This window comes from Eutrigla gurnardus (genome assembly GCF_963514095.1).
Source record: "Eutrigla gurnardus genome assembly, chromosome: 11".
Classification (NCBI taxonomy): domain Eukaryota; kingdom Metazoa; phylum Chordata; class Actinopteri; order Perciformes; family Triglidae; genus Eutrigla; species Eutrigla gurnardus.
Genome location: NC_139925.1, coordinates 10622867 through 10647181, shown reverse-complemented (window position 1 = coordinate 10647181; position 24315 = coordinate 10622867). Strand labels below are relative to the sequence as shown.

The 24315-nt window shown below is 44.5% G+C and overlaps 1 protein-coding gene across 2 annotated transcripts; it reads right to left on the bottom strand.

Annotated features, from left to right (window-relative positions):
* Nucleotides 1-7671: 7671 nt before the first annotated feature.
* efemp1 (EGF containing fibulin extracellular matrix protein 1) lies at nucleotides 7672-24049 on the bottom strand. Of its 2 annotated transcripts, none has more exons than XM_084021334.1 (11): nucleotides 23858-24049; nucleotides 23188-23292; nucleotides 22993-23038; nucleotides 22588-22881; nucleotides 12234-12356; nucleotides 12024-12143; nucleotides 11233-11352; nucleotides 10883-11002; nucleotides 9898-10024; nucleotides 9625-9817; nucleotides 7672-9494 (listed from the first exon to the last, which is right to left on the bottom strand). In XM_084021334.1, the coding sequence occupies exons 2-11, from the start codon at nucleotides 23266-23268 to the stop codon at nucleotides 9333-9335; spliced, it is 1386 nt and encodes a 461-aa protein (XP_083877460.1). In that variant the 5' UTR covers nucleotides 23269-23292; nucleotides 23858-24049; the 3' UTR covers nucleotides 7672-9332. The 2 variants fall into 2 exon arrangements, with proteins under 2 accessions (XP_083877460.1, XP_083877461.1); XM_084021335.1 differs by having other exon boundaries at nucleotides 23847-24047.
* Nucleotides 24050-24315: the final 266 nt, after the last annotated feature.

The window sequence follows — 24315 nt, the reverse complement described above, 5'->3', positions numbered from 1 at the left end:
CCCAAACCTCCCACCAGGAAGGATGGGGGGCACTCTCTCTCCCTCTCTCTCTCTCTCTCTCTCTCTCTCTCTCTCTCCCTCTCTCTCCCTCTCTCATACACACACTCTCCCTTTGTCTCCTCTTTACAGCTCATTATTCAAGTCACCAGAAAACAGTTATAAGCACCAGTGGGAACAGCGTCCCTCCACGCTAACGAAGCTAAAGGGCGTGCACAGCCTGTCAAACCTGGAGGATACCGCCATGCAGCATATTTAGGTCACATGAGGCTGCCTTTTTTCTGTTTTCTAAATAAAAGGGCTCAATAATTGCTGATATAATAGTAATTAAATGTGTTGTTTGGACGTGTCATCATCTCCTAACCGTATGGGTGAACATATGGGTAAACAGCTCAGTGATTTCTTTTTTACTGCTTCGTGTTTGAATGTGACAATGTGGTCAACATGGTCTAGAGAGAGAGAGAGGGAGAGAGAGGGGGGAGGCCTGGTTCAAGGGTGAGGCCTGTGTCACACTGGCAAACTGGACAGACTTTGCCATCTGTCGGACAATTACAGCATTACACCCCCTCATTGTTCCCTCATGTTTGATAATAAGTTGGGGGGGTATTTCTTAGAGAGCAGGGGAAAATATGAGCGAATGTCTACTGTGTGTCTCATCCATGAAATGCTTACCTGGGTTTTTTTTTCTGGGTGTGGTGATGATGACATGACTTGTGGACCCACGTGTGCATGCGCAATCTGTCCACTAGGTGTCAGGCTGCACCTGCAGTTGGCTATATTGCAACATCTGCAGTGTTGGACATGTTTGGTCCCAACAAATAATGCCATCCTTCATCTCTTTTTATTTTCTTTTTTGTTGTTGCTTAAATTACCTTCATCTTTTATTCTCTGTCTCATAAATCAGGCATGTACTCACACATCATATAATAATGAGAAACAAGCAGTGCAACAAGAGTTGATGTCCAATACTGAGTCTTTTGTACAGATGTCCCATCTTCTTTGTCTCTGCAGTGATTTTGTGGAATTCCGGCAGACAGTTGCACCTTCCCTGGGCGTTACATGACTGATGGTTTGTCTCACCCAGCAGAGAGGCCCCAGCCATAACAATGGACGCAGCATGACATAACGTATCACAATAACTGATGGATATAGGACCTGAAGGCCACTGAGAACATTAGGTCTGTTTTTGTGGTTTTGAGGAATCTGTAGTTTATTTTTCACCGGCTACAAACTCAGCTCCGTTAGATCGACCACCGGCCCTCCTTCGCATCAGGTTCGAGTGGACAGATACATTTCATTGAAAAAATGTTTTGTCTTCGTAGTGTTGTTAAGGAGAGATACCAGAACAATATGCAAAGAGATAAGATGGGTTCAACAAAACAAAAGGGGTCCAACACTGAATCTTGGCGTGTAAATGGGCATTTTTGGAATTCTGCATCTGATCCCAGCATGGATCAGGTCCCAACATAGCAGATCTTATCCTCTCTGAGCCCTAACAACTGGGACCTGCTAAATTATTCCAGCAAGATTACATCCTAATACTACTTATACTGAGAAATTTGGCTGTGCTTTGCTATCTATTTTAGATTTGATATCATTTACCCAGATTTTATGCACCGGAATGAGATAAATTAAATTTGTGTTTTTCCAACTGGCTTGTTCACTTGGAAAGGTAAATTACCCTAAAAACAATCAATGCAAATCATGTTTTTTTTTTTTCTTGTATTGAGCTGAGGCCTCACGGAGCACTGTGTTCGTGTCTGGGATTCGCACACTGTACCTGAGTTGCACTGCTGTGGAATGTTATGGGCACTGACACTGGTTTAATGAGTGCATGTACACCCAGGGCCAAATGCAATTACATGCTCTCACAGGCAACCATCAAAAAAGAGGCAGCTGTTAACCGCCACTCATGGCGGATGGTCATGCCGTTAACCGTATTTGCAGGACAGGGGGTGAGAGTGAGGAGTAGAAAGACAGAGAGAGGGCTGAGGCTAAACTCATTATGAGACAGATAGAGTAGTAGCATCTGTCAGCGTTGGCACTTTACCACAGCTCCTTTTTGCCTGACTCAGTTTCACCAGTGAAAGTCAAGCCACGCTTTCCAGTCAGTAACAATGTGTGCACACATCCTGCACAAGTGTGGGAAATACCACGAACAGCCTCGTCAGGAAGGAAGAAGTTTTGTGGAGTTTTTTGCATTCTCACACATTGTGCCTCTCGTGTATTACCGTTACCATGTGAGAACAGACCTGAGCATCTGAAAAAATAAAGGCACTGTGACGCTTGAGAAGGTCGTTTAATTAAGCCTTACAGCTGTTCTGAAGGTGTTTTCAAAATCCTGAAATATAGTTGGATTCATTTAGGTTTGAAGATTTTAAATGGAACAATATTCCAGCCTCTGCATGATAGAATACAAACAGTATTTCTTCTCCTGGTAGTGGAAATGTCCTTGCTATATTTGTACAACTCAAGAAAAATATGAAGGCATTATTTTGTGTGAAACATATAAAATATTGGAGAGCAACATCAACATAAATAAAGGCAATAATCAGATTTTTTGTTTTTGTTTATTTAAAGCTTGCATAGGCAACGTTGGAGAAACTAGCAAGAGTAAGCTAAATTAAAAAATAAATCCAACTAAAACACTCAGCCCAGTGTCCCCCAACAGTCCTGCAACAGAGCATCTGATTTATCGAATTTCAACAACCATTTATCTTAAATATATTACCCTAGGTTTAATAAGAGTCCTCCAATTATTTAGTACTCCTTTCCCACTGTCAGGCTCACAATGGATGAAATACCAAAATGCAGACCCGAAAAACATCATCTTTTTTTATTATATGCATATCTTGGGAAACAAGGGAGACAAGAAAAAGTATGTTTCCATCCAGATGGTTTAAAGAGTCTTTGGAAATCTCTTCAGAAGAGTCGTAAGTGTTGTTAAACGGCATTATTTCCTGAAAACTGATAGCTCTGTGAATGAAATGTAGTGGCAATACATGAGCCATAAACTTGGGTTAGCTCACATTAGACTCACTGCGTAGTCAATTTAAACCAACGTGTGCCAACATGAGTCCAGTTTGGATAAATACAAAGTCTAAAGCCTGTGTGCGGTATTACCAATGTCCAAGCACATGTTGTAGCACTAATCACCACTCATCAATATGAGCTAAAAACACACAAAAAAGGTATCCAAAATAAAGTCACCAGCAGACATTCCTGCTTTAGGAAACCTGTTAACTGCACACCTTACAAGGCAGAGCTTGCACTCCGCTGTCTGCTCTGACAAGTCAATAAAACCCACTGGTATGCTGAACATTTTTGGAAGGCAAGATAGATATGAAGGCTGCGGTGGAATTTGATCAGGCAGAGAGCCAGTCTCCTGTTCATTACAGAGCTTTCCAGCAGTAACACACCCTCCCGGTGAGCACACCTCAACCTGAGGAAAAGTATTACTGACTGGCACATCAACAAGCCCGCGCCCCTTCCCCTCCACCTGCCTGTCTTCATCGCTGTCACACATGCATGTGCCGACACATGTTACATATAGTACACACACACACACACACACACATCCATTTTTTTGTATTGGGAGGAATGGCAGGGAAGTGGAAACTATGAAAAGACTTGCAAATCCAGGGCAGATGTGAGCTGACAGGACGGGAGAGATGGAAGTGGTCCGGGAGCAATGGGTGTAGTTTTCACTTATCCTGTGAAATATCTCAACATCTACCGGATGGATTGCCAGTTAAGTTTGTGTAGATATTCACTGATCCCAGACAAGGGATTCTAATGAATTAATACATTGGATCATTCGGTGATTATATGACTTTTCTCTGTAGTTTTCTTCAAATGCGAGAATTTTTTGACCTTTTCAGTGGACTTCAAATAGAGACGACATGTAAACATAAGGGACTTCATCTTCTTGGCATTACACACTGCATGCGCGTATAAGGCTGAGTTTCTGGTACCCTGAGGGGCCCAGAACACTCCGAGGTCTCTGGCAATTATATTGTGGTAACTTTGTGGTTGTAATTGTGTTGGTTTTCACTGTGTGCACCACAGAAACCACAAAATCACAATATAAACTTAAATTATAGCTTATTTTAAGGTAACACATCCATACCTGATGTTGAACAAGAGATTACATCAAGCAAAACCCTCTAAGTGTCCATATGGCCACCTGACTATTGTTTTCAGACAGAATTGAAGGTTGTGAACTTGTCCTTTAACACAGCTAGGTATGAAGGAGAGGGTAGCATTCGTATGAGGAAGCCCCCCTCTTGTCGTGGCCTTCCCTTTAGGATTATCGAACTATTTCCTGCTTCACCGTGACTTTTGGACTAATCAGATCCAAGCTGGCAGACTCGCCCTCCATCGCCCCAGAATCAGTCAGTCGGTGAGACTTTATAGCCATACCATAAGACATAACTAAGGGCTTTATTGATCCTCTGTCATGATTTATAGATCATTACTTAGTACATCAGCAAGAGTTGTAAAAAATCATTTTGGCAATACATTTTCTTGCAGCATCTACTTTTCAAATGTGCTTCTCTTAATGTGTGCTTCATTGGTCCACCAATATTTGCATGCACGATAGTATACAACTCTTCCTGCTAGACAGTATATTAATAATAATAATAATAATAATAATAATAATAATAATAATAATAACCATCCCACCCAGTTTCTATGTGCAATTACCCAACTTATGTATGTGTAATATACGGAAAAGTATAACTTATTTTTTTGCAATCATACCTATGTGCACTATCTTCTTTAGATATTACTACCTGAATACTAGACTACTTCTACCTCTATCAACAGCAAATACACAAAATAGTGTTGTTTTTATATTCATACATTGTACAGACATAACTCATTGGTGTTATTATTTTTTGACTACTGTGCTGTGTTTATAAGTCTTGTCACATTAATATGTTTACTATGCTTATAGGCTCTTTATTTATGAGCACAATCTTTCTTCCTAACTCTTATGGAGCAATTGCAGCTGTACAATTCCCTGCTGGATTAAAAACGATTTCTGATTCTGATGCATGTTTTCCAGCAACTCTGATCCATGTTGCTTTGCTGTAGGCTCACACTTGGTAGAACAGATCAAGCCTCCTCTGAATAAAGAGACAGTTACATAGCTGTGGCCTGACATGACGCACTCCCGGTCCAAGTTATTGACCAAAGCGGCCCATGTTAAACACCACACCGTGAAGCGGGGCCCCTCAGTGGATCAATATAAACATTTCCCTTGATATGAACCTGTATCATAAAAGGCAATGGCACTTACTGTGCCGTTACTGTAACTTGGGGATAATTATCATCCTTGTATATCATGTTTTCCCTTGTAATTATGTCATAATTCAAAGGCTTCCCTGGCGAGCTGAAAAACGGTCAGGTACGTCATCATGTAACAAACTCTTCTCTGAGGAACGGGGCCTATTAATTGTCAGGATATAATTACGCTCACAACACCCTCAGGGCCCGTCTCGTTTAGTCATCTCAGAGTTACTGCTCCAAACTATAATTAGAGAATGTAATCACACAGGTATGGACCTCCAGGATTTATTTTTTCAGCCTGACTGAAGGCTGATTGAAATGACATCTGTGGTTGGGCACCGAGGCAGGAAGTGTTTACGACCTGGCACCCGTTCAACAGCCACATGCAGTGGCAGCGGGCAGCGTACCACAGCGGCACAGAGTTCACGATTTACATACACAAACATGCACACGAGGACGGCTGGTTCTGCTAATTGGTTTGACGTGTGTGTGTGTGTGAGTGTGTGTGTGTGTTCTTGGTACCTTGAGAGCCATTTCTTGAGTGGCGTTCACGAGGGTGTGTGAGCACGTCTCCCCTGTGAAAGCCCTTGTGTGGTTGTGCCACCCTTTGCGTGGCGCTCTCTGCCAGCGTTAACAAGTGACCTCATCCCATTATATCTTTCCGATCTCAAATGCCATCCAGTAAACTACTCATTCCTCACCTCTTCATGCACTCTCCCTGCCATTAAAACACCTCTCACTGTACCCCCTTCTCCCTGACACCCACTCTAGAAGAGCTCAAGACCGAACATAAAGCGACTGCACGCTATGGAGCGATTGTGAGTGATTTCCCAGTGAGAAGTGATTAATCACTTGAGTTTCAACAACATTTTTGTGATGTAGGCCCTGGGGTTAAACCTGGAGAAGTGTGAGGCCAGTGGATCTCTCGATAAATGTAGTTCTGCTGCAACTTAAAGACTGTTTCACAATCCCATTTCTGTTTTTTTACTTTTCAACGTGTACTTTGGTTCTGATTGAAATATGATGACTTTTTACCTTTTTTGTTGGGCATCAAATAAAGACAACATTGAAATGTGAGGGATTTCATCTTCTTGGCGTTACATACTGCTCACATAATCAAGGCTGAGATACCAACCAGGCAACTTCTCTGGTACCCTGAGGGGCCCAGAACACTCCGAGGTCTCTGGCAATTGTTTTTGTGGTAACTTAGCTGATTGCGAATGTGTTTTGGTTTCACTGTGTGCACCGCAGCAACCACAAAATCACAAGATAAACTGAAATTATAGGTTATCTGTAGGTAACACATCCCGATGTAGAGGCCCCAATGTATTGTACTCAATAAGATTCTAACAAGTTCCCACTAATGGAGACTTCAAGTGGGGGCACTCCTAATCCTCCTAATCTGGCACCGCCTGTAATATAATGTATCATCATACTGTATGTATTTGTAATGCAGGTGCACTTTACTTAAAAATATCAGTATACTGCATGCTTTGAAGATGTACGTTATTGCTTTATTCTGAAATGAATTTGGAAAATGTGACTGTTTAGTGTGAACGGCATCTGATCCCGAATATGTTCAGTATTAAAAACAGTAAGAAACAGAGTAGTTATTGCATCACTGGGATGGATGACAGAGGGGAATAAACACACAACTCACTGAACTTGTTTTTCTCCTCTGTGATCTCCATCCAGGGACTTCGGGACCAGCGGTTAAAAGAAATGTCGTGCTACATGCAGGAGGATTACGTTAATCATCTTCTCTGAGTGGAACATCGGAGGACCTGAAAGCGTTGCTCTCCTCGTCGGGTTCAGCACACGCTTGCGTCACAGAGAGCAGAAAGAAGTGGGTGAGCAATGTTTTCTCCCGGGGGTTGAATCATGCACGGACAGCAAAAACACAGCGCTCCAATGAGTGGCGAGCTGAAGACGGGGTTAGGGGAACAATGACACATCGTGTATCATCTTACAAGTCCCAACGCTGCTCTGACTCCAGCTCTAGACAGCAGAATGATTGAGTAACAACTTACCATAAAACCCCTCCCAACCGATTTCACATCTAAATATGTGTGTGTGTGTGTGTGTGTGTGTGTGTAGGGCTTCACAATTTGTCCCTCAGCACACATTGACTCTCAATATACTATACATCCCCCTCTGGATCTCTTTAAATAAGATAGATATGATAGCTAGGGCATCGTGTTCACTGCATTTATCATCCTCACGTTTTCCCAAAAGCACTGGAAGAGCAGCGGAGCATTTCGCACAACCGCTGCGTTTTTCCATTATAGTGTATATGAAGTCAGATCTTCTTCTTCTACAGGAAGAGTGCAAAAAAACCCCAAAAAAACACACTCTCACAAAAAAACAGAACTACCTAGCCCCATTTATCCATCATATTTTATTCAACAATATAACTTTTGCTCTTCAGAGTACAATCAATATAAGATACATATGACAAAAAATATATTTTTAAATAGAAGAGAAAACATTAAGGCATTTCAGTGAAGGAAGTCTTGACAGCATGAATGATGAGATTAGTGTTACATATGTGACCTCTAAGGCACTATGGCATGATTGCTGCTGAGACCACATAAAAGATGGAGAACTTTCTACACTTGAAGTGGTGACAACATGTTGGTTTTGGATGTGGTTTTTCAGTGCTGTGTGTCTACAGTGTACAGTGTTTCAGCAATAAGCCCAGAGCAGACGCGCAGAGTCACGAAAAAAGGCAAAGCAGGTAGTGAACGATTTCTCATTCTGCCAAAAAAAAAAAAGTGGTGGTGGCATTGTATTAACACTTTAATAATCCCTGTGTCACACATGTGCCAGCTAAGAGCGCCGCAATTATGTTTATCACGCAAGCCAGCTTGGTGCCAGTGTGACTTCTTGACTGGGACCGACAGTAAAAAGCTTGTTCTCTCCTCTGGAGAATCACCGTGGCACCAGTGAGCGGTCGACTGGCCGAGGTGCGGTTACGAGAGCCGTCATTTCCTGTGTGTGTTCTCGAGTTCAAAAGGAAAGGGGGAAAAAAAAGTCTCCATTATTGCCTGTGACCGAGGGCTGCGAGGGTAGAATCACAGAAACGCATGAACAGCTCAACCACATCCACCGAACCTGGGGGGCAAAGAACAAGCTCTCACTCTTTCCCTCTCTCTCTCTCTCTCTCTCTCTCCCTCTCTCCTACTGTGTTTCACACTTTCACTCACACACACACACACACACACACACACACACACACACAGATTTGTGACCTCGGTATGTACAAGCCTACGAGCATCAAGCCTGTTGTCATGCAAAGCTTAGTCTCAACTGACAGGCAAATTCCCTCCCTTTACACTTCTGAACTGTTCTGGACTTCTCTGGAAATTATTAGTCATGAGTAAAACTATACAGAAACTTGCTCAAACAGCGTGGCGCAGCAGCACTAACCCCAACAACATTTATCAACAGAAGCTCCGACAAATTATTTTCAAATCAAAAGCTGCTCATATTGGATATTGGACATTACATTTATGTAGAAAATCGGACTTTCCTCTCTCTTTTTACAACAGAGCGCTTCACTGATGCACACGGGTTACTGGAAGCAGCTCTGGCCTTAAACATAAAGTGATAAAAATGTAGGTGCAGCTGCATCAAAGCACCCATCACAGTCGGGATGCGTGTCCACTAGGCCTCTTTTCCTGAGTGCCACTGCTCTGTTTCCAGTTGTTTTTGGCTAAAAAATTCTAATCTTAGATGATAAAAATATTGTATTTTTAAGTGCTGTTGTTGAAACGCAGTGCTTGATTCGTCGGGACACTAAAACCCATTCATCACAATGATTCCCAGCACCTTGAGAGAAAAAGATGCCCAGTGGTCACATGGCTTTCATGAGCATGCTGTGCTGCTGTGTGAGTCTGGGACAGCTTACGTTATATGTTGTATTGTAATGAAAATGTACAGTATGTTATGCTGATACAGGCATCTGCTGTGCTACACTGCTATGTTTGCTGAACCAGACTTAATGCGGGGGCTGCTGGGGGGAGGGGGGATGTCGGCGCTCAGAAGGCGTAGGGCCCGACTATGATGGTGAGCCGCAGCAGTGAGCTGGAGCGGTAGTTCATGGTCAGATGGTGGGTGACCATCTCCAGGTCCACGACGTACTCCCTGGGGCCCGTCAGGACCTTGGTTAGCACCAGCATGGCACTCACGTTGCTGGAGCGCTGCGAGACAACATGAAATATATACGTGAAAACAGATCCAGTGATGCAGCTTAACATGCTAACATTGTGAGATTTTGGCGGCATCATGACACTGTTGTGATCGCCTATAGCACACTCGCCATCGACTTACCCGCAGGAAGAACTCTCCCGCCTCATTCCCAGCTTTGATCCTGAACGTGTTGTGCGTGTTGGTGTACATGTTGGTGGCCTGAATCTGGAAGATGTCCGCCGGCACAGACCGGTCCGCCTGGATGCTCATGTACTTGTAGACAATTGACGGTGGGAGACCCTGGCACTCGGCCTGAGACCGGCAGATGCAGCGACTGCAATCAAAGGCAACCTCTGTTAAAACCGGCCTTACTGATGAGGGTGAAAAAGAACGAACTGGGGGATGTTTACTGACTTCTCAGAGGTCTTGGCGTACGGCGTCTCGCAGGGGTTTCTGGGATAGCAGCGGAAGCCTCCGTAATAGTTCCAGCACATTTCATCGTCTTGGCAGTTATGGGTCCCCGTCTCGCACTCGTTTATGTCTTGTGATTGGCAGATCGACAGAGAGAGAGAGAGTGAGAGAGAGAAAGCACTGAGTGGTCAAAAATAGCTGGATGAAATTGCCAGTGTCCCCCCACTTCCAAAACACACACAAACTCTACACGCTTCATGAAACCGAGCTGTGAAAACACAGTCAAAGTTCAGGACGTGTACAGTTTTGGAGCCGGGGTTGTAGCTGCGATTCCAGCAGCCGCCGCAGAGGTGAAAGAGAGGGAAGCCTGCGAGATCTGCAGTGGAGGGAAGCCCCCCGATGCAAACCCCACACAGGCCTCGAACTGCAGCTCTTTCCCTACAGCACCGTGAAAATAACCCCATCAAACATGCCTCCAAAACCACAGGGCTATTTCTGGCACAGCGACCTGGATTCATCAACGTAAGGGCCCTGTGACACCACCTCTCTATAAAGCCTGCACCTGACCGAGGGGGGAAGGAAAAATAACAGCTCTGCCTTTGAGCGGGTGCCGGGCCTTCAAATAAATCCACTTTAAGAAACCAACATCATGCATATAAATTCACAGAGGTGGCTTTGGTGGGGCAACACAAAGTGTGCCGTGTTAGTGTTGAATAACATCGGCATTCTTTCCGTGACAGTACTGGTGGAGAGTAGCTCCCGCTCTCCCCACAGTGTCCCACTTAAGAGGTAGAAGACTGGGTGATAGCAGGAATGATACTCCGGAGAGGTATCTTCCAAAGAGTTGAGGAAGAGGAGGAAGGGAGGGGGAGAAGATGTTATTTGTTATGTGTGAAAACAGAGAGGGTAAGATAGATAAATTAATAAACGAAGAAGGGATGATAAATAGATGAATGGAAAGAAAGGAAGAAAAGGAGGAGAGCAGTACCTTGACACACCCTGTTTCCCTGGAGCTGATATCCTTCTGGACACTCGCAGGAGTAACTTCCTGGGTTATTAACACACTGGTACTGACACATGTAGCTGGAAAAGCTGCATTCATCAATGTCTGCACAGAAAATACACACACACACACACACACACACACACACACACACACATAGATTACATAGATAATCAGCATAAGGCAATGCATGTTGAAAACTGGGCTGGTGTGTTTCAGTATATACTGTGTGTGTGTGTGTGTGTGTGTGTGTGTGTGTGTGTGTGTGTGTGTGTGTGTGTGTGTGTGTGTGTGTGTGTGTGTGTGTGTGCGTGTGTGTGCGTGTGTGTGTGCACCTTGGCAGGTAACGGTGTCCTGTGCCAGCTCATAGCCCTGTTCACACTGGCAGAGGAAGGAGCCAATCAGGTTGTAGCAATGGTGCTGACAGGGATTCTCCACGTCACATTCATTCACATCTGGAACACAAGCAGATGTTTTCACATACACGGATGTCATAGGGAGAGTTAGTAAGGTGGAGCACGACGTCCTCAGAGACGATGGCCAACACCATGTAAGTCAGACCCACGCTGTAATAAAACCTGGACTACTTGTACTCTAACTAACTAGAAACACTGACACACATTGTATCAGCAGTCATGAGTTTTGATGGATTTCTAAATGGGTTTCAGCTCTCTATCACACAACAGGAGATTTGCTGTGTGGGTTCAGGTTGCATGGTCAATCTCATGATAGCTCTGCACTGCAGGCGTAAAGAAAAAAAAAAAAAACAGCAACAACTTGTGCAGCGTGTTTGTATAAAGCTACTCCTGACCTGAGAATAACGGCATCCTGAGAAAACTGAAGAATGAGAGGAACACAGTGGAGCACGGTTTTATCAATGCTTTTTTATCAAATGCACATGTCCCTTCGTTTGCTACGTGTATCGTGTATACGTTACATTTTCATTTTGCCCTGCTGCTTGGTTGTTGTTCTACTTGCATGTACACTAACGCAGTAATTATCATTATCATGACAAACTCAGGGAATGAAACTCGGCAACATGGACCCAAAATGTCTGACGAGCTGCCGCTGAATAAGAAATCACTGAAGCAAAAGTGTCGACACACGCGTGAACGTGGCTTCTTACCATCACAGCTGTGGTTGTTGCTGGCCAACTTGTGACCTGCGTTGCACTCGCAGTAGTATGAGCCCTGTGTGTTCACACATCCGTGCATGCAGTAGTGGGTCAGGGTGCACTCGTCTCTGTCTGCAGGACAAACAAACATGCGCACTTACTTAGGAGGATGGGGATTCAGTGAGAGGAGAGAGAGAGTGTGTTTTTGCGTCAACGACTCACCTACACAGTGGTCTCCGTTCTTCTGGAAGCCTGCAGGACACTGGCAGGTGTAGGAGCCTCTGGTGTTGTAGCACGTCTGTTCACCGCCACAAGTGTGTCTCCCCGTTGCACATTCATCTACGTCTGCAATAAACGCACAAACACACATTTAAGGGGAAGCTCCATCGGGTTAATGCCTGCTGTATGTAGGAACATGTGGCAGACAAAGCAAAGCAACGTGTCTGGACTGTGTGCACTCTGTGATCTGTGATCACTGACACCGTCACATCACACACATGGGCATAAACACACATGTTCACACAAAGAGCAGGCGATTAAATAAAGAGGGCTTTTATTCAGCAGCTCCAGGTGAAGGGGAAAACACAGATGGTATCTTCTGCTAACAGGACAGCTCTTTGAAGGGGGGGAAGTGTGAGTGTGTGTGTGTGTGTGTGTGTGTGTGTGTGTGTGTGTGTGTGTGTATGAAAGAGAGAGAGAGCTCAAATGATAAGTCATGTGCTTTCTACCAGAACGCCTCGCTCTCTCATCAGACATCCATCAACCCAAAAGCACACAGATCTACTTCTTTCTTTTTTTTATCCCTCATGGATGAACTTCTGTAAAATAATAAGCCGTAGTCTGATGTTTGTTAAAACATTTTTTACAGTGGTGTACTGTAAACAACTCTGCACATTTATCACCGACCAACTTCATAATTACTTTATAAAAAGGTGTGAATTTAGAAGGGCGAACATAAAAGTGACCTCCTAGAATTTGAAAGATATTCCCAGAATTTAAATAAACAAATAGATTCATGGTGAGTGTCGGGACGATGAGGTGATGACGACTTCTTTAAGTTGTTGGTTAAGTTTTTCGCAGAAAAGTGAATTTTCCAGCTTGGGCTTCAAATACACGACACAGCAGTGGAAAGATTTTCCTTTTTATCTCCATCCTGTAAACACATTCGCAGTTTCGGTTTGTTTGGAGCCAGAGTCTCTTTAAAAAGGCTTTTTCTCACTATAACCCCCCCCTCACCCCCATCTTCCATCCCCCCCCCCCCCCCCCCCCCAACACAAATACGCCCATACTGTATGCTCTCATCCCTGTGGGCCCACCAGCAGTCCTCTTGGGTGGTCTGACACAACCCGTCATATGCAGACAGCCAGTGGGCATCAGTTTAACAGCATGACTGACAGTTATCCTCGATACCACACGCACACACGCAAGAAAGGGGGGGTGGGGGTTCGACTCCATTGTGATGTGATGCATGCATAGCCTAACAATAGCAAAGAGAACTGGGAACGTAAAGTCCAACTGTGCTGCCTTGACCTACATGATCCGATTATCCTTCCTGCAGTTTAGATGCAATCAATGCACCTGAAAGTGATATAATACAAGATCAAATGTGTAAAATGTATCAATCAAACCATTACAATCAGTGCAAGAAAGCCAAACTTCTGATCCTGCACAGATATATCAAACTGATGCACTATTCTTATTTTAGTTAATGTACCTGCTATTATTTATTTACTGATCTGTATGTATTTCTGTCCTTGTACTGTTGCAACAACCCGATTTTGGGGGGGTCCAATAAAGATGTATCTCATCTTACAATCCCCTGGACATGTTTCGTGTAATGAGGACTCAGCTGGAAATTATCATGCCTTTTTCCCAGAGTGCCTCAAGTGTACACGGATATGCCAGTGCCACATCCCCCACCATCCATTGGGACCGGTGCCTGTGATGAATTGGCTTGATTTGCTGGAGAAGAGCCTGTGAAACAACAAAAAAAGGGGCACAGAAGGTAAGTTGTCTTCGCTCCTAAAAAAGAGGAAAGGTAAGAGGGCTAAAATGTGCTCAACTCTGAGCGCTGTGATAAGATGGACCCAGTCCATAAGGGGAAACAAGCAGGGCTTATCTAAAAAGGTGCACCTGAGAGACAACAGGTGCGAATCGCCTTCAGGGAGGAATGCTCGCTGAGGTTTGTTGCTCGATGACCCGCTTAGTGAAGGACAAAGATAAAAGCAGGGTTGTTCTGGAAAACGCTCTCTTGTGCTTTGAAAGGCATCTGGGAAAGTGCATCAGAAACCAGCACCGAGAGTGAAACCAAAGAATTCCAGCACTATCACACTATGGGACACCGGCCCAACAGCCCAAAGGCTGCATGACATGACTGTTAAAAAGGCTCCGATGCATCAGGGGCTCTGTGTCACTGTCGGCAGTAGACCTGCAGCATCGACTTTCAACCTCTCAGGTCATGAGATCTACTGAGTCTGGATGGGGGATGATATATTCCCCCGTGTGGAGCGTATATGGCCACGGATATGCAAGTGCATCCACACAGTTGTTTTTTTTGCTTGTGGACAACAGGGTGATGCGCTTGTCAAAGAAACAAAAAGACTGGAAGTGATCTGTGAAACATTTGAATGAATGTCAACAAATAGTTGAAGACCGGGATCAAGTCCCTGTGAATCACAACCACGCCTTCTTACTGGAGGTATTTGGTGATTCATTGAGACTGGAAATGGCAATGGATTGAGACAACACAAGTCTGAGATTCCTAATTCCTGATCAAATGAATTCCTGTGTGTTGATGGTGTCATAGTGCCAAGAAGTAGACAACCAAACTGGGATGCCGGTGAAACGATATGGTTTCAGTGACAGGAGGCAAAATGCGGCAACTTCTTCAGTTCTTCTTCTTCAGAAGCCACGTTGCCGGCTTTGGAAATCACATAAGATATAACAGTTCGTCCTTGAGCCATGCCACTGGTTCAGCAGCAACAAGGATTCTGAATAGGTAAGGTTGCCTTTGCAGGTTGTTGAGTTTATTTTTTAGCTCCATACTGCTGCGATTGGTTGAACAGTCAGCAATCCATGGAAGAAAGCAATTTTTTCTTTTGACAGCACTAGTGCCAAATCAGATATGCAGCACAGTTTGACCAATTGCAGTTGGCACACTCGAAAATCTCCTTACAACTTATAACAGGCTATTGTTGGTGACCGGCATTACATCAGGTGCATTTGGAAGGATTATGTAGGAGACTTTGATGAATCCATCAAACAAGGTGTCGGCAGCGCAGGGCGGATATCTCCAGCTCCGTGGAGTTTTGACACTCTGCTCAGATGCAGAAGCCAACTGTTGCTTTGTGAAGTAACTGCACATAACTGTGAATTGTTTAAATGTGAACAATGTAGCAATGCTTCCTAAGAAGTTCTACGGAAAAGTCGGAGTCACCCTGGCTCTCTTTAAAAAAAAAAGAAGAAAAAAAAAGCTTGGAGAGCTTTAAATGAAAGCATATGTGCTGAAAGCAATCCAAAGGTTCATTCACGGGAATATCTTGCGGTTGCTGCTACTTTGTCACTAAACCTTTAAGACGCTGCCAATACAAAGTTCCACTGCTAGTGTGTGTGTGCGTACAAGTGTGTGTGTGTGTGTGTAGGGAGGGCATCCCACACTGGCTGGCTCTAAGGTCCCATAAAGCCTCCACAGCTTACCACATGCAGTACAGTCCATATAGTTTACAAAGGAAAACAGATTTTACCATCAAATGTGATGATGTGTTGCGTGTGGGGAGAAGTGACTCTGATCTCTGGGTCAGTTTTTTTGTGTTTTTTTTTTTCAGAATTTATTTAACACAGCTTACAAGTTTCCTCTAAGAAGACGCCTGCTGTAACATCACAGGGAAAGATAAGGCAGGAGAGTGGAAGATGTGGAAGGAAAGAATGAAGAGAGAAAAGGGTGGAGGCTTTTTTTTTTTTTTTTTAAACAAAAAAAAAAAGGGCTTTTTAAGATTTGAAGTTAGATTTACGGCCGTGTGTGCACATGTGATGTCAGAGTTAAAAACTCCTTGCTTTTCAGGGAGATTAATTCTAAATGCCTTGTGGGAGTTGGGGGAGTAACGGGGATGGCGGCAGCTCAAAGAATGCGAGAGTGTGTGTGTAATGGACGAGTGGGCGTGTGTGCATCAGAGGTCCCGTTTGAGGTGCTCGAACATTAAATGGCCTTTTTTTTTTTTTTTTTTTTTTTTTACAATGTTCTACAGAATATGTGGAGACACCGTGATGGGATGTTCGGTGTGTCGCTGCATGCATACGAGTGAGAAAGAAACGCGTCCAAAACAGGGACTAAAAATCTGTTTGGCCAGAATTCAGAACAATGTGTTATTTGCTCCGGTTTCAAACCGACATGATAGGGCTTGTTGTAATTATCACTTGAGAGCATTTAGTCTTGTTTTCACTGAACCGCTGCAATGGAAAGCAGGAGCCGTTCCAAAGAACAGTTGGAGTCGTCCTGCTGTTGGACGGCGTCTCAGTTTCCCCTCTGATTATTGGATAATTCAATCTTTGGGAAAGCAGGGGGCAAGATGTTCAATGTTAATAGCCCATAACATTTCACAACGTATAATTTATTAGCATGTCATACACCAGACCCCGAGCGCTTGGCTTTGTTTAACCCCAAACACCTTAACATCACCCCTCCTGGCAAACGCGGCGCTGCACGTCGTTTCCTTCGTACGGTTCTCTCGGCGGTGCGGTGTGAAACACAGCTATCTATCACCGGCTCGAACACGACCTCGGGACAAATGGGAGTGGTGGTGTTTCCCTTTCAAAGCAAGTCCAAACACAAGGCAGATAAGAAATCAAAGAATTTGAGACACTCTTAACCTTATATTCTGTGTATTTCCATCCGTATTAGGGCATGAAATATTTCCATGCTCTTGCTATTCGCACCACTCCCAAGATTCCCCCCTCTTGCTCTCATTGTTCGGGAGGAACAGGAGTTTTTAGTCCTGCTGACACTGATTTGTGAGTTTGTTCCACGCTCTTCTAAAGGTCGGGCAGAGTCTTGACATTCTTGAAAATCCGTCCAGTGTGCCAGCTACATTCCCAACTGATAATAATCCTTCCTGTTAATCTGAAAATATTGAATAAAAAAAAGAAAAAGATGTGCAACCCTCCTGCTATTCAATGCACCACCGATCTCCCTGCCCACCTGACCGAGTCACTCGGTAGCCATTTACGGCTTTCAAAGCCAAACTGTGTCTAAAAATGTTGGAAATAAAAGCATGATTATACGGATCAAAGGCGAAAACCGTGTGAGTAACACGAACCCTGCATTCGCATGCAAGTGTCACCCAGCTGAGCGCAACAGTGATTTATAGCAGCCCTGTGTCCCTTTCCATCGTGAGGTAAACGGAAAGACCAACACATCTGAGCACATCAGAGGAGGAAGCAGCTGGCCGCTCGACAGGCACCGACCTCGGGGAGAATAATAACAACAACGTCGAGCACTTACGCTCGGCACGGCAGAAAGCTGCTTCCCCCCCTTGTTCCTCTCTGCCACCGTGGATGTGACGGCAGCCAGCAGCAAAACCACATGCAATAACAGCAACACTGCGCAGGCCAAGAGGGGGGGGCTGGCTTCAGGAGGGCTGGACCGGATTTACGCAGTCCAAAAGACCCACCAAATGTCACCATGTTACGCCAGTTTAAACACAAGTTATTATCTGACATTTAGCTTTCCTCAATCGCAGTTTGTTTCACTCCTGACTCTGTGGTTTCTAAGATCAAGAAATTAAAAACACTGTATTGCCATAGAGACACTGATGTCAAAATACATCCAGTAATTAAAAGATCATTAAAGAATTGGAAACTTCTTTATCAGCAACCGAGGAGTTGCAACACAGACATGTTTTCTGGCACCGCTTGCAAATGGAAAGTGAGTTTTGAAAGCCAGAAATCCCAGCGATGTTGATTCACTAGTACCGACTTGAAAACATGACATTTACTGGATGTTTGAGGGCAGATACTGATATCGATAAGTAGTTTGAACATCTGGTAATGGTGATGATTTATCGGCCATTGTGCAGGTTTTTTTAAATGTATTTCTTTACACAAATACAGCTCCGACGTCCCTAGAAAGCACCTAACATTCAAAGGCTCTGAGATGCAACACCAGGTGTTACAGCTGACACGGCAGCATAACAGGTTCAATGAGGTTGGCCAGTAAAAAAATCACACTGTAGGGCACTGGGACAATCACATAGTGAAGACTCACTGACGCAAGACAAGTGCAAATCATCAGCCTGGGAACAGGTGGAGGCCAAGAGCTGAGCTGGTAATAGGTGGGTTCAGCAGGTATAAAGGTGTGCCTCAGGTGTCTTTTTTTTGTTTGAGTAACCCTAAACAAAGTGGGGTCGCTTGTGTTTGATCCCACTTCCTCAAAAAAATCGCAGCAGGAATGAACATCCTGTGTATCCTCTGCAAGTTTTCCTTTTCTGTACAACAAACCAAATCTAAAGTTGCTTATCTTTTGATGGATGTTTGGGAGAAACAAATGCTAACAAGATAACATCTGAAGGAATTTCCCCGAAAAAACTGCTATCGCTCTGTGTGTGTCCTCATCTCTTTTTTCATTGTCTCTGGACGAGCAAAGACTGGGTTAGGCGGGGTTTCTTCAAGTGCAAATGTAAAGTTATAAGTATAAATCGCTAAAGGGTCAAATCATGCGTCGGCGGCGGCGTGCTTTGCTCTCTCTCTCTCTCTCTCTGCTTGTTCTGCTCCCTGCATTCCTGCTCCTCGCGGATCGATCCGATGCTTATCTGTCAAAAGGTGGTGAGTAATTCCTACCATCACAAAAGATGGGAGCAAACGGAAAAAACAACCGCCGCCGACATTCCAGAGATATTCCTCCCAAGTGCATTGCATCTGTGTGGAAAAAATGTTATTGCATGTACTCGAGGCCTTTGTTCGGAAAAGTACACAAGCTCTCTGTCACACCGGGATTAAAGGTCTTAATAGAACGTAGCTAGGAAAAGATTTCCAGCCACGGCAGGTGAGGAGCGTCCAGACGTAGCTGGAGTGAGTCAGGCATGTCGGTGGAGAGGTGACCTGCGTGACCTCAGGAAACCAGGTAAAAAGGAGTGGTATGCCCTTTTATGCCTCCATTCTGCAGTGCATAAGTATCTAATTTCTCATTAAATGTAAATACAATCTTGTACAACACGATATGTCTTATTCTCTTTGGCCAGCGTTACGTCCCTGAAGCCAGTGAATGTACAGTCGAGTTAGTTATAAGTGTTCTCAAACAACTTTCGACTGAAAACGAGGATCATAAAAAAAGCTGCTTTTCACTTTTCATCAGATTTTAACGACTGATTCGACCGCTTTTGATGGACAACGGTAATTTCTTGGAGGAAATGATCTCACCTCTGCTGAAAATAAAGAGTTAATATGCATACATAAGACTACAACAAGCCACTTGTAGGCATCTCCCGGCGGTAAACACAGTAAGTCGTGTGCGTGTGTGTGTGTGTGTGGAGGTCATGGAAATGTGAGGCATCATTAAGTTGTCACACATACAGTAAAGATTCATAGTGTCTCTGTGTGGACGGAGCAGAGCGCCAACGTTACCCTATGTGTCACTGCATCAACACACACTTAGGCTCGGGTTCACACTCGGGGCCAAAGGGCTTCATTTCAATTTGCCAAACGCTAAGAGAATATTAAAGCTTTGGGGGCGAAGCGTATTGAAAGATTTGTGATTCGCTTCGCTTTCAATCAGCATAAAGAATAGTGCGATTTTGTTTAAGCAACCACTTTTTTTTTTTTTTTTTTTTTTTTTTAAACGATTTAAGTTTTGGAAAATTGGCGTCATGTTTTTTTTTTTTCCAGGGCATTTGGATGATCTCTCTACTGTTCGCCACACACTCAGCAGTAAGTCACCAAAACAACTCATCAGCACCACAACCCATGACGTTGGTGCAACCTGGCTTGGTCAGTGCTCTCCGGCACTTCTGCGGTCATTTAGTCGGTGTCAGCCTTTCATCTTCCCCTTTGCCCTACCTGACTCGGCACTACGGTTTCCTCCTCAGAGCGGTGAGTTAGCACGGAAGGAGCCTGGTGTAAGCGTTATTTGATACATTGAGCCCCCCCCATTGAAAGTTAACAGGGATTCCTTCCCTAATAAGATACGTAGCTGTGCAAAACAGCCACCGTGGAACAAAAAAAAAAAAAAAATTCCGTGTCCAAGAACAATTGGCTCATTGTAGCGAGTTAAAGGTAATGACAGAGAAAGCAGAGACTGATGTAAACAAAGATTATATCGCTCCACCAACAGAAATGTATGTGGGACGCCTTCAAGCTAAAACCCCAGTCATTTCAAAGCGCTGGCGGCAACAGCCTATCTTTGTTTAGCCCATGCACTGAAACGGCACGCCAGCGAAATGAATAAGTATTATACCCGCGCCAGCTCGCTTATGTGGTTACTTGAGCTGATATGCTGCCATGTTTTACACTCTAATAAAACCTAATTGGGGTTCCAGATTCAGAGAAATACATAAAGCACCTCACACATATATTTGCCCCCAGGTGTAAAATCAAATTTGCTACTTTCACTGGAGCTTTGTGACCACAAGCCTCTCACCGCACAGCCACTCACCACACACCTCTGCCTACTGGCAAGAGGAGCCCCTAACCGCCGAACACGTGTCATTTACGGTAATGCACTTGACTCTACATCACCCTGATACAGCTAACCTTACGGAGCCACGTTCGCCTTCCACGCAAAAACCTCATACAGAAGGCTATAAGAGCGATATCAGACGTCGTCTCTCTCAGGTGCAGCTCTGAACATCTGGCCCAAAGCAAAGTGTGTGTGAGACGAAGAATGTATCTTTAAACCACTCCCCATTTGTAAAGATCAAAGCGTCTCGCCCAAAACATGGGATCACACCCACGCGATCTTCCAGCATCCAACCAAAAAGTCTCATGCTGGGAATATCGACTGTAAGTACGCAGAAAATCCCCCCCATCCCCGAAACAAGAGCAATTTCTTACATTTTAAGAAGAAGCTGAACCCCGGCCAAAAACATCACGCTGCGAGCGACCGAATAGTTTAGAGAACATGACATCACGATGAGCTTGCAACACATCTGGCAGCTACGCATGGTTTAGCTGTTGACGACTGTCAGACAGATGGATGAACAGTTCACCTTTCGGAGCTCTGCTTATTGAGGTTCTAAAGTCGTTAGCGAGTAATTATCAAATACCTACGCAGCCGTGCTCGAGACACATTCAGGCGCATTCTTCCACGCAGCGGGACGGCTCCTAGCCAAGCGCAACAATAGCATGCTACTGATATCCAGGAGATAAAAAAAACACTTCTCAATATGACATTTAGAGTGCAATGTGTACGATTCGGTCTGATTTTTTTGTCTAAATGTGAAGAGGTTACAGAGTAATGTTTTTCATTTAATTATATTTCATTAAATGAGTCAGTTAACCAGCTAGCCCTGGCCTGTCTTGTAATGCCACCTGTACCTGCCATAGTGAGTCATTGTAGCGCTCCACTCTTCCCTCCGTCCAAGAGGACGAGAGAGCAGAGCTGCCCCGAGGGCTTGTCAATCACAATGAGAGTATTGGGTCCGTGTAGTTGGTAGTTGTTCACTGGATTTAATCGAAGGTGGCAGAAACGGCTGCTATTTTGGTTTCATCCTCACTTCCACTAGACTGAGACTGAACCATCAGTTTAGAAGCTGTGACTCCTTGAACCACATCTCCACATCAGTTTCTCCCAAATGTATCTCAGCTGAAGGATTTCGTTTTTCTGGTTCTGCCCTTCACCGCATCGTTTCGGAGATCTTCAAGTGGCCGAATGCAAATATCTACAGCTAATCACTTCCTCCGCCCCTTCGCGGGGTGGATGAAACAAAAATATGAGTCATTTCCTCATTTGTGCCACTTTGGATTTAATCCAATAAACAAACTATCAAAGCGTACATGGAACCCAACTCCCCAAACCATTTAGTGGCACAGTTCACTCAAACTAAGTAAGATTAGGAGATTTTGACACGCTCTGAGTTCCAGTAGTTCCCCTGCTGTAAGTCAGTAGTTGGCTAACACTAATGCTGACTCCTATTTGTCTGGTACATGTGGCCAGGTCTTACACATTGCACCTTTAATCCTCCCAGTGTACTGCAGTGCAAAGCAGTCGTACAGTGGGATTTGAATGTGCAACCACGTTTTTTTGAGGGTGTTATCTGTCTCCCGAAAGCCAAAAGTCAAACCTTTCATATTCGTATTCATATTCTGCGTGATGAAATAACTGAAATCTTTCATTTTTCATGGCAAGAGTGCTGCAGCCATCCCTTTTGCACTTCCAGGCCATATTTTGTGGTTACACCTCCTCTCCTGCTGACAGAGTCCTATTTTTCTCCCGAGGAGCATGTCAACACCACTTGCTGAGATAAGAGGATCCGTCGAAAGTCATAAAAAATGGGAGGCTGGATTTTTCAACTTACTTTGATGGTTACTTGGTGTCATCTTATTGCTAAACAGAGAGGGGGGAGGAGGCCCCGGGGCAAGCTGATCTTACCTCTGCAGAGGTTCTGCTCATCTGCAGCGTATCCCGGGGCACAGTGTATGGTCCGGCTGGGTTGAGAGACCCCCTGGTTGCCTGAAGTCCGTTGCACGGGCTGGCTTGGCGGGGCAATGGGGACTGCAGGGATAGGAGGGACGGGAGGGATGGGGTCCGGCAGCGGTCCCTGCTCGCCCTCCTTACTGATGTAGATGACGGCGCTCTTGGGGAGGCAGAGGTATCCACCGAAGTGGTTGATACACTGCATCCCTCCTTTGCACGCATCGTCTAACAGGGCACACTCATCGATGTCTGAGGGGGAAACAGTATGACAGAAAGACATTAGATATGGAGTTATGTCAACTGGTTAAAACAAGACAACTAGAAAAATAAATACATAATTAAACCCATCTTATTTCTCACCTCTGCACTGTTCTCTGGCTCTGTCATACTCATACCCTTCTGTGCACTGCGAAGGAGAGACGAGGGTTACCACGAAATGACAGTCCTTCCATGCAACATCCCACGATAAAGCAATGAAACGTGCAACCCCGAGTTCAAGAATCTCAAACATTCCAAGTTGCGCAGAACAAAAACACCAAAGATTCTCTCACTTACCGTGTAGAAGACGGGCTCCTCTGCCTCCTGAGAGAGGACGTGTGTGAAAAGCGCACAAAGACACACGCAGATCCCCAGCATGTCGAGCGAACGTCGGGGGCAGCACTGCAACGAGATGCGGAGGAACCGAATGGACGGAGCGTGCAAGATCATTTTTGGGCTTGACAAGTCTACAAGTTTTAATACCCGCTATTACATCATTGATGGCATTGCTTAACGAGTCCCAACATCTCCCCGCTGCTGGCGTGATGTTTATGTTGGCACCGCTCCAGCTAAATCTGCGACTTCAACTAAGTGAAGTGTTTTTTTTTTTTATGCTGTTTTTTCCTCCAAAAAGGATTAGTGCGTAATACGCGTAAAGATCGTGCGTAAACATGTCCTCCCGTGTCAGGAAAAAATGAAAGAGTTAATCAGCCATGCAGAGCTCGTGTTGATTAAAAATGTTTTTGTTTTTTTTGTATTTACATAAAACACGTAAAAAAAAAAGCGACCCAATCAAATAGGATTCTGTCTCGTTTCAGTACACTTGTTACCGGACGCTTCTCTGAAACAAACGAACTACATGAGAAACAAGTGCCACTGCAGTTTTAACTCTCATCGTTATCTGTTGGGTGCCGTGTGCAGTAGCTTTGTCATCCCGTGGCGCTTTGACAACGTACCTGATATTTACCTGCGGATCTCCAACTCTGCCGGCGCGCTGAAGAAAAACGTCCCCCGGCTTTTTCTGTTTTTGTTGCAAAAAAATCCGAACGTGCGCCTGCAGGAGACGGATTTTTGTTTTTGTGTGCAAAAAAACGGCGGAGTAGATGTTTATATGGTCGCCGGAGTGCAAGCTGCACTTGTGATGAACATGCGGCTCGTATAGTATGACATGCTGGGGGCGGTGTACCGGGCAGGTTGAGCTCCGGGTTTCTCTCTCACCGGGGAGCAGTAAACGATCAGCAGGCTGCAGTGGCTCCCTCTATAGACTGATGACTAGTGATAAAAAAAAAAATTAAAAAAAAGGTAATCACCGTCAGAAACGGCTGTCAATGGAAAAGTAATTTAGAAAATACTCTATTATTATTCCCTGCTCATTATATTTCTGTACAGAACAGTATTCCCATAATAGGAACCCAACGAGTTAAA

Coding starts and splice junctions, on each gene's coding strand:
- efemp1 (XM_084021334.1), bottom strand. CDS start 23,268: ATGCTGGGGATCTGCGTGTGTCTTTGTGCGCTTTTCACACACGTCCTC. Junction 11,003..11,232: donor GGACACCGTTACCTGCCAAG/GTGCACACACAC, acceptor TTTTCTGTGCAG/ACATTGATGAATGCAGCTTT. Junction 9,818..9,897: donor TACGCCAAGACCTCTGAGAA/GTCAGTAAACAT, acceptor CTTTGATTGCAG/TCGCTGCATCTGCCGGTCTC.